Source organism: Geospiza fortis, unplaced genomic scaffold (genome assembly GCF_000277835.1).
Source record: "Geospiza fortis unplaced genomic scaffold, GeoFor_1.0 scaffold106, whole genome shotgun sequence".
In the NCBI taxonomy this organism is placed as follows: domain Eukaryota; kingdom Metazoa; phylum Chordata; class Aves; order Passeriformes; family Thraupidae; genus Geospiza; species Geospiza fortis.
This window is the reverse complement of record NW_005054377.1, coordinates 1,355,332-1,372,350: the sequence shown is the minus strand read 5'-3', so window position 1 is coordinate 1,372,350 and position 17,019 is coordinate 1,355,332. Positions and strand designations below refer to the sequence as shown.

Below are 17,019 nucleotides of genomic sequence, written 5' to 3'. Positions count from 1 at the left end.
CCTGCTTTCCTGACACCACTTTCCCAGAGCCCAGTGTTCCAGTGTCCGAGCTGGCTGCACGGCCCGGGAGGAGGCAGGACACGCCACTGCCTCCCGAAGCAGCGAACTGCACTTTGTTATAAACACACATATAGCTGTGCCTTGAATTCGCAACCTTGACACGGTGGCCGGGAGCCTGGGAAACTCGGGGTGAGCCCTTCCTTGTTTCGTCGGGTCCCGTTTTAGAGGGAGCCCTCGTTAGCCACGAGCGGGGGCTTCTACTGAGCTACATTTGTTTGTTTGTTTGTTTGTTTTCTTTTCTTTTTTTTTTTTTTTTTAATAAACCCCTTTTTACATAACTGTTGCACAGTTCCTGAACAACAGAGAAACTTCCTGCTCCCCCCCCAACTCTCCCTCCAAACAACCTCCCCTCCCAGACTCAGCTGGGAACAGCGAGGGCTGTTTTGGAAGGTTTCACGCAAAACATGTGCTCTACTAAAAATAATACCATCGGTGCGATTAAAACAAAAGCAAATAAAGAAAAAGCAAAAAGCGGGGCATGCAGCCTGGCTTTAGGGAATCAGCTCCAGCGCCTCTGGCATTCCCAGCCCACCGTCATCCTCACCCCCCCCACCTGCCCGCAGCTGGCTCGGAGGGGCTGAGCAGGGGAGGTTTGGGGCGCTCCCCTCCCTTCGAAGTCCAGGTGAAAATTAGGAAAGGCAAAGCAGGGGGATTCCCTTTGCTCTTTTTCCCCCACCTCGTTTCTCCCGTGCTCGGACCCCGGGCGCTGCTGTCCCCGTCCCCCCATCCACCCGCCCGCCTCCTCCATCCCGGGCCCCACAAACTTGCTCCGGGCGTTTTTGCCATCACACCACGGAGAGAAAGTAGGTCACGGCTGGGTCCAAGCCTGGCTGAAGCCGAGGCAGCCGAGCCTCGAAAGCTTTCCCATAGAACACACTTTGGGGTCGTCGTTTGCAATGTTGTTTGGTTTTGTTTTTTTTTTTTATTATGATGAAGATGACGATTTATTTTGGACACCGTGGGCGATCAGCTGAGCCGGTTCCTGTAGTCCAAGCTGGAAGGAGAGGGAGAAGGGAGGTAGTTTGGGAGATGGAGGTGGGGATGGATTTCATTTTTGCTATTCCCCCATCCCCTCCGAGAGAAATATTAAGTTGCCAAAACCTATCCACCGCCTGTCAGGGCTCCTGCACCTTTCCGTCTGCCCTCTCCAACCACCGACCGCTCTCTCTAAAAACCAGCAGATAAACCCCAACCCAGACGAGCCTTCAGACCGGGTATTTGACTGAAATAGTTCACCGCAGTAAAAGAGAGGCTTTAAACCGGTTTTCCACCCTCGGGCTCCGTTCGAGCACACGTGTGTGTTTGTTTTCAGGGTGACTGTGCGGAGGGTTAAATTGACAGTCCTTTCCAGGGAAAAAAAAAAAAAAAAAAAAAAAAAAAAAAAAAAAGGTGTTTTCTATAAGACAAGTCAAAAAACAATTAATTAAAAAAAACCTGCGGCCCTAATCTGCTCCCCCTCCTCCTTTTCCCAGCCGCAGGGAAAACCCAGAGTCACTCCGGAGTGGCTCCGGGTTCCCCCTGGGGATCCGAATCTCCCCTCGGCTCTGCGGCGATTACAAACCTAAATAAATCCGATTTGGGAACGGAGGGGAAGGGAAGGGGTGAAGGGGGAGAAAGAAGTTTTCGTTTGAATATTTCCTTTTTCTAATTGCTGGTGCTGCAAATGTGGACCCAAAGGTGGAAAATAAACCCACACTGTGAACACGAACATCACTCCCGATCTCTCAATATATAAATAGGCACCTATTTACAGACATCCAGGTATGCATAAGCGAAATGTACAGTTACAATGACATAGCGCTGGGAGGGAAAAAAAAGTTTGCTGAGCTGCAGGCTTACATAAAATTTTCTTTTAATGGCTCATACTTTAGAAAGAAAAATATTTATTCCGAATTCAGCTGGTTAAAGCAAAATGAAACAAAAGCTCACGTTAACATGACATGAGGTTTATTATAGGTCGGCTTAGAATGAAGAGGTAAGAGTGGGGAAAAAATATGGACACTTTTGAGTCAGACAGAAATAAAATACCAACATTTCTGAGAAGCAATATTTATTGTCTTTTTTCCTTTTTTTTTGTCTTTTCTTTTTTTTTTTTTATGTAGAGACATGTCCTGAATTTCCCCAAAGCCTAGATTGGGAAAATAAAGACTTCTTGGCATTATAAGTAAATCCGTCTGCAGAATCGAAGCAGCACCAACATTCAAAAAAACTGAAGAGGAAAATACAACAAAACACAACAATCTCTTTTTTTTTATTCTTATTCTTATTATTTATGTAAATCAGGTCATCACTGGACAAGAAACCAATTTCTACCCATTACCATAACAGCTTGTCTATAAAGAACAGAAAAGATTCAGATAGGATACTATCTAGTCAAGCGGGATTTTTTTTTTTTTTTTGGTTTTTTTTTTTTTTTCTTTTTTGTTTGGTTTTTTTTTTTATATTTTTCATTTTTAAATTCCCCCACCCATTCACAGAGGTATAGAGTCACAGATAAATAACCCAAAAACTACTTGCTCGCCATATTTACACATTCCCGTTAAATTAAGCATAAATAAATATATACAAACTCAATACTGAATGCCTCTCTGCATTTCTTCTCAGGAAGAGTCGATAAACTGATATTTCTCACTGCATGGTCAGATTTTTCAAGAAGAGGAGGTGAAAGGGATCGTTTGGGGCATAAAAGGAGAATTTTTTATTATTTTTGTCTTTCATCTTTCCAGTTTCTCATCCGTTTTTTCATAGCTTTGTGTTTTTTTGGGGTTTGTTTGTTTTTGTTTTTTTTTTTTGCCTTTATTTCTTGCTGGCACACAGTGTTTCGTCTCTCTCAAAATGTTCAGGCGTTTGCCAGTGTGTTTGGGGATGTTTTCTTTTACTTTTTTTTCCCCTTTGTATAAGAAAATATACTATTTGTAAAAAGTCTATGGTCTCTCTCACACAGGGAAGCCGGAGGGGAGGGGGAGGTTGTCTGGGTCGATCTGGTAAATGCTTACGGCAGCTGAAACAAGCACCAAATTCTCCAAGAATTGTATTAAAACAGAGCCGGACAGGTCTGTGTGATAAACCGGTCAGAAAGAGAGGAGCAGGAGAAGGGAATAAGCCCTTAGGGCACAGCTAAAGGTCTTAAAACCATCCTTCCCCCGCTCCCTCCCAGCCCCAAATGCAAATTTGGGGATTTGGGAAGAGATTGGTCTAGGGTGCAAAGGGACTTTAAACAGCTTCTCACAGAGAATTTCTATTAGGTGGGACAAGACACAACCCGATTTTAAAGAAACCATCGGGTTGTAAAAGGATTCCCATGAAATTGGCTTCTAGTTTCCATCACATCTTGTGTGAATAACAACCAGGAAAAAAAAAAGTCAGGGAGCGTACCAAAGTAAAAATATTTCCAAAGACAAATAAAGAATTGGTATTAAAAAAAAAAAAAAAAAGAAGTGAGACTAAGAATGAAATAAAATTTACAGCAACCCACCTGTTTGGTTTGAAAACAAACTTTTCATGGTCTCTCCTCAAACTTTTCCCTTGAGTTACAAAGCAAAGCTGCCTTGTTAATCCTCCTGTTTATTGATTCATGATCCCGAGGAAACCAAATCTTTTAATAACTCAATTATCAGATAAACGTCTGAGGTGCCCCGCCAACAGAAGTAGTCAGGCTGGGAAAGTGGAGGGGAGCAGGAAAATACCTTCCAGAGGGAGGCTGAGTTTAATTTGGGGGGAACCTCTGTACTCAGCACTGATAGGAGCCACCAAGCAATGCACAATTCCCTCTGGGAGCAGCACGAGGCTGGGGGGAAGGACAGAGGGATGTGCTCCTCTCCTGTTCCCTGCCTGATTGCATTAAGTCATAAACCTTGTGAATTTTGTCCCCACACTTTGGGGAGAAAGTGGGGGGAGGGCATCCCGCTGCAATCAGTGGGAATTTGGATTTATTTTGCCTGAGCACTGCAGTTTGTCTCCTCCAAGTAGAAGGCACAAGGGACAGACTGAAACTCTTCCCTCAACCTGCTCAAGGTTTAGGTCATGGTCCAGGTGACCAAATCTGTGTCTTGGGAAGATTTCGGCAGCAGCAGGATCAGGCCCTTGCACATGTAAGTCTTTCCCCAGGAAATTCCAAGGGCTCCCTCTCCCCATTAACCCACAGTGGTGGTGGGACGCTGTCCTCTGCAGTTAAAAGGAGAATTCCCTACATTTGCCCAAAGACAAGGAAAGGCTATTCCCAGCATGGCCCCAAAGCCTTCAGCTAGAAGCTCTGGGCAGCAGGGGGCAGGTTCCCATGGCCCTGCACGTGCAGCTGGGGATGTGGAAGACTGAGAGCTAATTTGGGATCTCCCCACACCCCAAAGCCCCACTGGGCTGGGCGATGCTTAAGAGCTGAACCCACAGGCTCCTCACAAATCCTGTTTGCAGGAGGAAGGCAAGATCCAACACCTGGAGCTCTGCTCCAATAAACAGGAGATTCCCATCAGGCAGAGAAGGGAACTGTGCTTCCAGGTGGGGCCATTTGTTCCTCCCCAGATCCCTTCTTTCCCTTTCTCTGCATCACTGCTGGGCCGTGCCCCACATTGGAGCCTGGATTGTCCTTCCCTAGAAACCTGATGAACTTTGGGGTGGTTGGCAAGGGGCAAGGATGACTGGAGGTTGCCTGGATGTTGTTTTTCAATCTGAAGGTTCCCAGCCTGCTGGTGGGGAGACCCATGGTTTGACCACCACACCTCCCCTGTGACATCCACAGGGATGTGACAATCCCTGCCACAACCAAACTCACTGGCAGGGACATGCCAGGGTCTAAGACTGCCTCCAACTCATCCCAACAATGCATGGAGAAGGCTGCCTGCCTCAGTTCCCCCATTTTCTCACTGGAGAGCCCCCAGTGCCCCAGAAGAACCAAAGGTACCTGAGCAAGAAGCAGCTCAGGAAGGGCTGGATGATCCCTGGATTTCTATCACCACGTGTGCCCAAATCACAAGCAGAGAACAAGAGCTGAGACCTGGCTGCAAGAAGATCTGAAAAGCAGAGCAGGCCCTCAGCTGTAACCATGTCTCAGAGAGCCAAGGGCACTAAAGGGGACAAGAGGATCTGCTCTTTTTTTTTGAGAACATTTCATCAAGGGATGCTGAGAACATTGCAGAATTATTTCTCCCTCACTATCCACTTTGGAAGGTATCTCAAAATGAAAGGAAGGCTAAGGTTTCTCTCTCTCTCTCTGTTTTGAGTTCAGGTGTGCCTGCTTGGGATGGTGAGACAGAGTTCTGCAGCTTTCACAGGGATCCTAGGGGGAGGCCTGACCCCACTGGAATTTTGCCAGAGACTCCAGGAGATTTACCCACACCCAGTTCTGACATAAGTAAAAAGATGTGTTAGTGCACGAGCCCTACCCCACTGAGAAACACATGCAATTACCCAACATGGCAGAATCCAAACAGAAATTCATATCCTTACACTTCAGCATTATTTTTACCAGAGAAGGCAGAGAAATGTATGTTGAAAAAAGAAAAAAAGAGAGAGGAAAGAAATAAGACTTCCCCTTCACCCCCACCACCCCAAATCATATGCATAAGACATCCTGTCAGACACCAAACCACCAAGAAAAACATTGGTGTTAAGAAGTTTTTGCCCCCCTCACCACACTGACTTGTTCCAAAGCAAGAGTCACAAGACATTTTTTTTTTTTAAAGCTTTCTAAGAGAAACAGATTTCCTCAGACTGAGCAGAGAAATCAGGATATTCCCTGGCAAACCCTCCCCACTCCCATCACGAGGAGCCAGCTCACATGGCAACTCTTTCCTCCCTGGGTACAAAACCCTAGTGCCAAGCAAGTGCCGTAACATTCAACACAGCTCTTATTCTCTTTGCAACAGTACACCTTGATTTCAACTTATATTTTTATCTTGTTCAAATTATTCCCTTTGAGCTTCTTTAAAGAAGTGCACCTACAGAATTCAGTAACAACTGGCTTTGATTTGAAAAAAGCAAAAAAAGCAAAAAATAAAAAGTATCAGAATATCAGAATTGTGGATTTTTTTTCTCTGTACCTGATATATTGTGTAGGGATCTCTAGTCCTCTTTGAAGAAGCTCATAAGCCAAGCGGGCAAAGCTTTAGGAAACAGAAGAAAATAAAATAGTGCATACTCCTGAGAAAGAATTACATACTCATATCACTCATTTTTTGTTGCTGTTAACAGTTCTTTAAAAATGGGGGAAGAGCTCTCTCACACACACTAGTCAAGGAAATTAAAGACTGAAACATTGGCATAGTTTGGAATATAAAACTCCCTAGAGAAAAAGAGGAGATCTCAGAAAACTAAGAAATCAGATAGTGCTGACATTGTACCAGACCTTACTTCCAAATTTTTGCAACCCATTATAGACCAGGCATTTTACCATCAAAGACAGAATTACTAAATTACAAAGGTATGTTTGCATGCACTAATATGCGTGGCTATGCACACATATTTACTATATATATATATATATGTATATATCCACATATATACATATATATCCACAAACATACACGGGATCCCTGCTCCCCCCCAGGGAGCCGGGTGTGCACATCCACAGATGCACACACAGAGGCACACACGCACCCAAACACACCTGTAAACGCTGCCAATCTAAACAGAGAGTCTGTCTAGACCAGGAAAAAAAAACCCAAAACAGTCCTTAAAAAACAGAGCTGGCAGATTCAACGGAGCCACGGCGACCCCGAACGTCCCTTCTGGTGGCACCTAAAGTTAAGTTCACGCTGCTGTGAAGGCAGCTGGTGTTGATGGCTTGGTGAGGGGTCTGGAAGCTCCCCTCCTTTCCTAGTCTAGACAGAACCAGGGTGGTGAGATGAGGTGGGAAGAGCTGAGGGGAATGAGGCCATGGGGTTGCTCAGAAAGGGACACTCTGGAAGATTGTTTTAGTCTAGGTGGAGAACAGGACATTGTTCAAAACAAAAAAAAGAATAAAATAAAAAAGAAAAATGATAGCAAGACAGACCATGCAGCTCAAGAAATCAAAGCACTGACACCAAAAATGTTTCTCCGATTTCTTCCAATAAGTTATTCATTTCTTTCTTTTATTATTATTATTAATTATTATTATATTCCCCTCCCCCCCAATCATTATTTAAAAAATGTGAAAGAACAGAAGTGGGGAAAAAATCCTGGTGGTTGTCTTCACATGTTCCTGGCAAGAGACTCTGAACCACTGGTCTTGCGCCATTGTGCTCCTCTGATCTTAAATTATTGTCTTTCTTTTATTATTATTATTTTATTTTATTATTATTATTATTTTGTCCTACCTAATAGAATTCTTCCACAGCCCAATCCAGTATTTTTAAAGCTAAAATTAAGACGGTTTTGTTTTAAAAGATTATCTCTCTCTCTTCTCCTTTTATTTATTTAATTTTTTTTCTCTTTTCCTTTCATTCTAATTTTTTCCTCTCTCTCTCTCTCTCTTTCTCTCTCTCTCTCTCTCTCTCATTTTCTGTGTTTCTCTTCCTTGTCTCCAGTTTTACTACCTGGTCCTTCGCCAGATGTGTGCCTGTTAGCAGTGTTGTTGTTCAAGAACATCTTGTCCATGCCTTTGAGAGCTTCAGTCAGGTAGTTTTGGAGGGCCGTGAGGGCAGCGCAGATAGCGGGGGCCCCAAAGCCGTGGGTGATGAGGCTGAAGTGAGTCAAGCAGCTCTGAATGCCCGGTTCCAAAATGGGGGTGGGCCGGCTGTTCCCAATGGGCGTTCTGTCCTGGGCCAAGAGATCTGTAAATTCTTTACAAAGTTGCCTGCAGGGAAGAGAGAAGGGCAAAGAGAGAGAAAAGTTGTTGTTAGGCTCATCCAACAATTCTCTGTGACAACCAAAGGGGGTAGGTTCAGGCTAAAATTGATCCCAAGGCATGGGATGGGACCTTTTTGCCACCATCCTTTCCCCCAGAGGTTCTTGGGGACCAGCCAGGGTGAGCCAGCAGCTCCCTGCTCAGAATGATGCTCTCCAGGGGATAACACCATTTCTGGAGATTAAAACGATTGTTCTGATTAAAATGATGGTTCTGAAGCACTGTGAAAACCCAGCCCTGCCTGGTGGCTTCAGAAACAACCAGGCTGAAAGGGAAATGTGCCCTGGATCTGCCAAGTACCCATTCTCTTGGAGGCCTGACCCTGGCTCAAGGCAGCTCCCAGGAATACTCTTCCTGAAGGAAAGCACAGCCATGCACTGAGAGCTATTGGGTGCCACAGGGGCCTGGTGCAGGGAAGGGCTAAAACAGAGCCTCTGAGACTGCTCAGGCTGGGCCACCTTACTGAGAAAAATCAGGGTTTTGGGACTCCATGTTGGCTTATTCATGGCCTGAGAAGCCAAACAAGCACTTCCTATTTTATTCTGGGGGCATGACGCCCCAATTACCACATCAGAGTTGACATCTGGCTCTTGGTTGTTTGTCTGCACCTTTGAAAAATCTGATTCGATTTTTCTAATGAATTCACACATAAACATTTTATTTTAAATCATTCTGGTCCAAAAGACCTTCAAGTCAACAGGTGCCTGGGCAATGCAGAAACCCTGGAGGCTGGTGGGGTTCCCACAGGAATAGTTTTTTTAAGGATGCCCAAAGGAATCAGGTTTTTTTAAAGACAGGTGCCTACCCAGGGACTGGAGATAAAAAAGACCAGAATTAAAAGAAAGAAAAAAAAAAACCTTAAAAAAGACATTCAGCTCTCATCCTCTGAAATTCTCTGAAATTCCCAGTGGGTTAAAGGTTTCAGAGGGTGAGGAAAGATAAAGGTCTACTTCTATGTGTATTATCCATTAAGAAAGTGCAAGAGAGGAAACTTTGAATTTGGAGAACAAACAGTAATGAGTCCAACATTTTACATCTTCAAAGAGCAAAGCAGGGTCTGCGAGCAATTAAAGTTCTGGGACATTAATATCTTCTGACCCTGTGGAAAAGGGCAATCAAATTCCAATCACGTCTAAGAAACATCTGGACAAATTTGAGCAAATGATTTTTCAACCCTCCATATATTTCTTTAAATTACACTGTCATCGGAGGCAAGCCACGTCCCAGAGCATGAAATAAATGAGAGCTGTTTGGGCTGGGATTTTCCTTTTTTTTTTTTTTTTTTTTGCCCCCTTTTCATTCCTGACAGACAAAGATGTGTGAACACTCAGCACCCACTGCCGAGTACCCGAGCAAACCATGAAGCAGCCTGGGAGGCACAGCCTGGTGTAAATCATCACATACAGCACACCCACCGAGGAAGTCCCAAGGGACAGAAATGGGTTGGGAGGGGGCAAATCGAGAATCATTAGCAGTGAATTTTGGTGGGCTTCTCTTTTCCTTTTTTCTTCTTTATTTCCTTTTTTTTTTTAATTGTATTGTATGGGAAAGGCATTGCAATTTGGTAACAGACAGACAGGTGTGTGTGAGCAGCAGCAGGGACAGAGAAACACACTGTGAAAGCAAATTATAAATTTTTGGTCCACTTTACATAAAAATTCTTTAACTGGGGATGGCTTGGAAGTGATGTACAACAGCTGGGGGAGCAACCTCTATAATCTCTATAGGGGCAGGGTCTGTTGCCAGGATCCCCACTGCAGAGGGGTGCAGAGGTCCTTTGGGTGATTTGAGCATCCTTCCTCCCCGCGGGGCTGTTGGAATTTAGAGCCTGGAAATTCCGTCTGCTTTCCAAAGGGGCTCAGAGGAAGGGTTTGAGGACAGGGAGGATTTTCCCCGTGAAGGGCAGAAGGACAAGAGTTAACTTGGCACTCACTTTGTAGCAAGCAGCATGTTTTTCCTGGAGTGGAGGTCGCTGGGGTCCGTGTGCTGTCTGTTCAGGTACTCAGAAACAGCTTTGGCTGGGAACTCCGTTTCACAGATGTACCCAAAATCCCGAGCTAAATGAACGGCCTCACCTGGAGGGAACGAGACGGGAATTAACATCTCCGGGCACCGCCGGCCCCGGGCTGGGCTGGCTCCGACCCGCCGGGACACCGGGAGGAGCCCGCGGCTCCCCTGGGGACACCAGCTCCTCTGAGCCGTGTTTGGAAACTTCTCATCACCCCTTCCACCTCAGGGACAGGCTCCAGTGGTGTGTTTTCCCCCCACCAGCCCTACTTTGGGGACGGAAGTCGATGGGACAGATTTTGAGCTGATGGGATTTGTCTTTGCACTGGTGCGGGTCTGTACCCATCAGAACGGAGGGAAGAGCTCACACACACACCCACCACATACACACACAAAACTTTCCCTGAACAAAGAAAAATGCAAGAGGGAACTGGTCAAAACCTGAAAAACTAAAGACCCAAACTTCTCTAAAGACCAGAGAAACATTCCTCTTTCAATACCTCAGATCATTGTCCAAATTTTTACAGATGTGGATGTATTATTAATATTAATGTTAATTCTTTGTGGGACGTTATAGACACAATTTATTCACTCACAGGGCACTTGCATCATTATCACAGTTATCGCCACATCTGTAAAATTATGGAGATAACTGCATTTAGCCCGATGGCAATTTAAAAATCTGCATTTTTAACTGACCACCACGCAACAAGAACTCTTGTCTGCCGGGTAGAAAGATAACAGCTAATGGCAACTTTTTCTGTGAACAAAATAATTATTATGCTAACTCTAATTCTAATTAGCGTTCACTTTCCCTGCCTGCCTGGTTTCAGGTTTCTTGCCTACAGAGGTTTGTGTCATCCAACTCCTACTGATGTACTTCATGCCACAAGAAGAAGACAGTAGCTGCAGAATGGAGGAAAAGAGGAGGGGGGAAAAAAACCCCTCAGACTCTAGAGGGATTCCACCAGATTATAGCTCAGCCCCTCTAGAATAAAGCGTTAAACCCTTTAAAGCATCGCCCGAGGGACGAGGGGGAAGATTTCCAGCAAGCAGGTATGTCTAATAACTCCAGGACTGGGTTATTTTTAACCATCAGGAGCTGCTTTCCAACGTCATCTCCTGCTCTCCAATGGCTCTCGCTAATCATCAAACCGGTTAATGAAGGCCAGGGCACCGGCAGAGCCTGGAGGGGGGGTTCCCGAGCGGGGCACGGTCCTCCCGGGCAACCTTCGGGCACCGCGGGCCGGGAGCGACAGGAGCGTTCCTGTTCCTGGCCACGCAGGAGCAGCTCTGCTAAACCAGGCTGCTGGCAGGCAGGAGGAAAGGAGATAAAACTCCATCAGGTGCAGCTTCTTCCAAAAGGAGGGAACTCTCTGGAGGCAAACTGTTGATTTGTAAGGGAATCAGGGGAGGGGAGGGGAATGTACACCTTGCCGCACACTTGACACAGATTTTAGCATCACTGCACAAAACCCCGCCAGGCTTTTGAACCTCACACCAGCTTCGGGAAGGGGCTGGTGCTGCTGCGAGCAGAGGGCACGGTGTTCCACACACACCGTGAGGGCGAAGCTGCACTAACAGGGCGCTCAGGGGCACCCGAAATGCTTCACACCTTCTATAGCTGTAACCCACCCTGAGCCTGGCACTCTCGGTGGAGGAGTAGTTCCCACCTCTCTTTTTGCGAGCCTTCCTCCAGCTCTGCAAGCAGCAAGGTCTTGTCGCTCACATAACTCAATCAAAAGAGTGGAAAAGTTAATATCTAGCACAAATATTTGTGCTCGCTTTATACGCAGAAGAGATAAGTGGATTATTTATACGCCTCTCGGTGTGTGTATGTGTGTAATGCAGATACATATAATTCATAATTGCATCCATACTATTCCTGTTAGGATTTTTTGGAGGAAGTCCAACTTCTCTTAGCATAAACACGTACATAACCCTAAACTTATTAGTGGCTCCAAGTTTTCCTTGTTGATACAGTAACAACAAATCAAAGAAACACGCTGGCCACCAAAATGACATTAGTTGAGTTGAAACTTCATTCTGCCCTTCCCTCTCTCCTTCCTCAGGAGTAGCTGGTGTCTTTGTTCAGTTCCAGCCACCTTAAGGGAAATCGAGCTCTGCTACTCTTAAATTGCTCTGCTTTCTTACCAAAAAAAAGAAGAAGAAAAGTAATTTTGCATTATTTTTCCTCACTGAGCATCTTGTAGTGGCCATAAATCAGCTCAGGAAGAGCGAATTATCAGGAGGATGGAGATCTGGAGTCGGAGATCACAGAATGGAAATTAATGGGATGAGGAGTGGGACTGCCCTGCAGAGTTACACACGCACACAAATGTACACGCACGTATCCACACGTACACACACGGACACACTCCCTCACACTCATCGAGAGGAATCAGTGATCCTCCAGCCAGTAACTTCATTTTTGGGAATGGGATCCTTAACCGTGACGGTGTTCTTCCTAACCCACCCTGATTTTCGTCTCTGCAAGGTTTTCCCACCTGATCCCAAAAGTTGGTGGTTTTATTGATTTTTGGGAGGTTTTTTGTTTGCTTGTTTGTTTTTGTTTTATGGTTTGTTTGGTTTTGGGGTTTGTTTTGTTTGGGTTCTTTTTTTTGTGAATGTCAGACTGGAGCTCAGAGCAGGGGTGTGAAGGGAGCTGCGACCCTCCGCTTACCTTCCACCAGGGAGGTGAGTAAAGTGACATTTGCGGCCTTACGCCTGCCGGCTGGTAAATTCAAACCGATTTTTTCTAGCCTTTCTCGCAAAGATCTCCCCCCGTTTTTCGATTTGGCTCTAGAATTGCAAAGAAATTAACATCGTGATTAACCCCGCAGTTTTCCTGGAAGAAACGTTTAGTCTGTGCAGTCAGCGAAGCCCGGGAGGGTTCTCACTCCACGTTAAGGACTCTGGGGATGTTGATTTCTGCTCGGGTTTGCTGGGATTTTCATAATTTCACCCAAGGGGTAGAAGTGGGGATGAACCCAACTTTTCTCCCGATTTTATCCAGGGAAATCAAAGAACGCCAAGCAGCAATAATTAATGGAAAGGTTCTGATGTAGAGAGCAAGTGGGTATGATGCCAGCTTGGATTAGGATGTAGTAAAGGGATGGGCAGGAAGGTAGAGGAGGATTAAACCCCCTGTTATTCCAGGAAAGAGTCAGAATAAGACAAGAGGATTAAAAAAAATCTGAAAAGTTTGAAGGGAGTGTGTGTGCGCCTGTGGATAATTGGAAAGGAGGGAAATATAATTAAACTGTTTCCCGCCTGTGTGTTCTTCTGCGAGGAGGCGATGCTGAGAGGAAGAGCTCACCTGAGGCAGGGTGAGTTACAAAGAGGGAATGGATTGCCTGGGGGAAGATTGGAATAGCTGTCGGAGGTTACTGATAAGGGCAATAAAAGGGTGAGTGAGAAATTCAGAGCTATTGTTCGAACGCCCATACATATGTAAACCCCCAGGGATGAAATCTTACCACCTGCGAAGTTAGGGAGAGTTTTGGCACCTAAGAACAAAGTCTATCCCAACTCTCTCCTAATTCTTACTTAAAATTTGTTTAAGATTTAGAAGTTGCACTTAGAGAAAGGAAACAGAGAAGCCAGACTGGCTTCCCACTATTTTATATCGAAGTAAATAGCGGCTGGATGGCAGAATTGCAAGAGAGCAGCTTTCTACGTCTCATCTGCTCTGAACCAAAATCTTGTTTAAAATTTAGATTCAAGATAGGAACTGAAGTCAGCAGCAGCCAATAATTATGGCTTGGGCCACGTCCAGAAATCTGCTGAAGTCCAATAATAATGCTTCTTTGCCTTGGTAATTATATTTTCTACAGAGCATCACTCAGATGTTCTCCCTGCTCCATTTGTAGCTGTACAGAAGGAGCAGGCAGGTTTGCATCTGTAAGTAAAAATCTCTGCTGCTCTGCCTGGCAGCTGAACAATGATTACAGACATTCACATGGAACAGCAGCTATTTTAGGAGACCCCAATTCTCACGTGGATATTTGGGTGACTGGCCACATGTGACAGAACTTTCTCCCTCATCTCCAGATGAAGATCCAGAGCCCTTGACGTCATTACAGATTTTTTTGCGGGGGCAAGGGGTGAACCCCAAATATCGATTTTATTTTAAAGCACCTTAGAGTCAACGTGTCCCCGCTGCTGCTATCGAAGTTTTCAAGATATTTCCTCCTCTAAGATTAGCAACTTTTAAACAGGATCTGAAGTTTATTCATTGTCAGTTTGCATGCATCTGTCCCTGTTTAAAAGTTACGATTTTTATTCCAGTCTGGTGTCTATCTCATATACAGAAAATGAAATCTTGTACCCCCTCAGCCTGAGTGTGTGAACTGGTACCTCATATTGTAACCTCGTGGCTTCTCCCCTGTTGTGACTGGAGACAGAGCCTGAGCTCACCTTTCTTACAGACAAGCCGAGCTGACAATTCACAGTCCCTCAGGCACTGCCAAGAAGAAAAAGCGCTTTCTCCCTGCTAGCCTTTCCAGCTAATGGCCTCAGAGCTTAAATTCTTGCTGCTTCTACATAAAAGCTCAATCTCCCACTCGTTATGATGGAGTGGCAACAGAACCTCAGGGTTATTCCTTGCTCCTCACTTTCTTCAGTACCAGCACTGCCAACTATTTTGAGGTCTCCATCAAAATCCACCAGGACATTAGTGGGTGATTTGCACAAATATTAAGCAGAGACCAGCTGTGAGCTGCAGCAACTTTCTCTGTGTGAAGCACAAAGTTTCTGACTTTCAGAGCTACCTGTTGGTGGCTTTTCTTTAATCAAGTTCTTGCCTACCTTACAGTTTGCCTATCAGATCCCTGCCAATTTCTTGTGTGACACCGCGTGTCATAATTGACATAATTGCCTGATCGTTACTGCCATACAGAGCAAACCTCGTGGGTTTATCTAGGAAATCCCTAGAAATACATCAGCTCCTGAAATACTTGCAGTTCAGCCTGAAACAAGCTCATCAGGGCATTTTATTTTGCCCACTTTCTAAGAGAGAAGTATGAGGAGGAGAAAAGATAGAAAGTGTGTGCATGGACAAGGAGAAAATCTTTCTGTCTCAGTTCTTTCATTTGTGGCTAAACAAGGCCAAATCTTTCTCTACTCTCCATATATTCATCCCGATGTTTGAACACAGCATATTTTTGCCTTATCACCAGCATTACACACACAGGCTCTGACAGTAGGATCGTGAAATCATCTGTACTGTTGACCAGGGGTTTCTGGCGCATGCATGGAGGCCCAGACGCATTCACACGTTTGCCCCAGCCTCTTACCTTCTAAGTACTCCTCCTAGGAGGGATGCGTTCAGACACTCTGGAGGGGAAAGGCGTCTCTGAACTTCTCCCACAGTTACTTTGTACTTTGAAGTTGAGCTAAGCAAAGACAAGCGGCCAGGTACAGAGCAAAACACCTCTCCGGTATTGACTGAAATTCCACCCAGGAAGCCATCTTTATTCATCATCAAAGAAGTAACAGATTTTGGAGGAACCGGAACTGGAGAAAGAAAAGGGGAGGGAGGGGAGAGAGAAACCATCAGGCCACGAAGGAGCACAGGGTAACCACAGTCTCTCTGACATGCACAGAACAGCAAAATGAAAGGGAGTTTTGAATCTCTGGCTACCTCCAGCAACCTAAAGGGTGCTGCTCCCCCAACCTCTAGGAAAGTGCTCCATGAATGATGGATGGAGAGAAGGGTGGTACAGTACAGCCTCTATGCAGGGTTTGATCATTGGGAAATAAAATACATATTGGCAAGCACCTGGCAACTTTCGGGTTTGAGCCTGTGTCTCACCCAGAGCCCCCCGATGCCTTTTGTACAACGGACAGCGCCTTTCTGGAGGGGAAAAAAAGAGGAAAATTTACTTTTTTTTGGCTAATGTTTCCATTACTGCTAAGCTGAGCCAGGAATAAACTCACTACACAAAGGGAGTTGCTGTCTTAAATAAGTATCAGGGCTGGAGGATACAGCAATGAGAAGACAGCTCTGTTATTGCTTTGTGTTCTTATTAAGTCTGGTTTATGAAATAAAATGAGTCTTTTCCTTCAGAAAAATGAACACCAGGAAAAAAATATCTGGTCTAACCATGGTGCTCTCCACTCTGATCATATTGTGCTGTCCGTGAATTAGAAGGAACTCTCCTGCCCCTAAATAAAACTGATTTAGTTACTGCAACATGTATTTAAAGGTAGTTATAGGGAAAAGTAAAAGGAGAATGATAAAGTGAAACTAAACAAAATAAAACCATGTTGTTCTCTCTAAGATAAAAATAAGATTTTCTTTTTTCTGAGAAACCAGTGAGGTTATTTTAAGAGTAACCAAGGGATTATAACTAACAAACTCCTATAATAGCAACCAGACACACGCAGAAATAAACAAAAAAAATTGGTTGAACTAAAACTGAGAGCAATTCCCCCGTGACATGAATTTTGTTTACAAATGAACTTAAATAACTCGCTCATAATTGTGTGTAACTGTTATGATTTACAGCAGGTGCTCTAATCAATCACCCAATCACTTTAATTTATAGGGAGCCTCGCTGCATTTTCCCAGTTGTTTCATTTCTGCAAGTAATTGATAACAAACCATACTTAAGGTATGTTTTATGCAGGAGTTAATAAGAGCTGACAGCTGCTACTGCAGCTTCCTCTCGGATCCGCGGTAACACGAGTTTCCTTATAGAAAATATAGGCTGAAATGGGGGCTTTCGCTGGTGGGAGAGCCCTGGCAGTCCAGCGGGCATGTTTCAGAGGAGAAGACTAATTGATTACACACCCTCTTCAAGCAGATACTGCTCCACAATCTCCCCTTTCCACTCAATCAATTGCAAAACCAATTCGGCAAATAATAAGGTTCTATTATGCACATATGCCAGCTATTTAGGTAGTTATAATACATGTCAGTTAAGTCATAAAAGCCCTGTTTATTTGCAACATATCTGGAGAATCAAACCATTAGGGTTGAGCGGATATTTAAGTCGTCTGGAGCTGCTAAACAATAAGATCGGGTATCCTAATATATTACCAAGTGCTAACTACTGGGCAATTGCCAATTTTATAACCTCAGTGCATGGAATAGACACAACCGTGTTTCACTGTTTTTATTGCAG

The 17,019-nt window shown here is 44.7% G+C and overlaps 1 protein-coding gene across 7 annotated transcripts in view; it reads right to left on the bottom strand.

Annotated features, from left to right (window-relative positions):
- Positions 1–950: 950 nt before the first annotated feature.
- TFAP2B (transcription factor AP-2 beta) overlaps positions 951–17,019 on the bottom strand; it is a 33,261-nt gene continuing 17,192 nt past the window's right edge. For 2 of the 7 annotated variants that reach the window (XM_031060259.1, XM_031060262.1), the window contains 6 exons: positions 15,672–15,746; positions 15,187–15,406; positions 12,573–12,691; positions 9,816–9,957; positions 7,572–7,831; positions 951–1,054 (listed from right to left, as the gene is read on the bottom strand). In XM_031060259.1, the coding sequence (XP_030916119.1) occupies positions 1,005–1,054; positions 7,572–7,831; positions 9,816–9,957; positions 12,573–12,691; positions 15,187–15,406; positions 15,672–15,746 (866 nt within the window). In that variant the 3' untranslated portion in view covers positions 951–1,004. Of the gene's footprint in view, positions 1,055–1,985; positions 7,832–9,815; positions 9,958–12,572; positions 12,692–15,186; positions 15,407–15,671; positions 15,747–17,019 lie in introns of those variants that run through there. The other 5 variants (XM_005424944.2, XM_031060265.1, XM_031060260.1 and 2 more) reach the window with 4 other exon arrangements.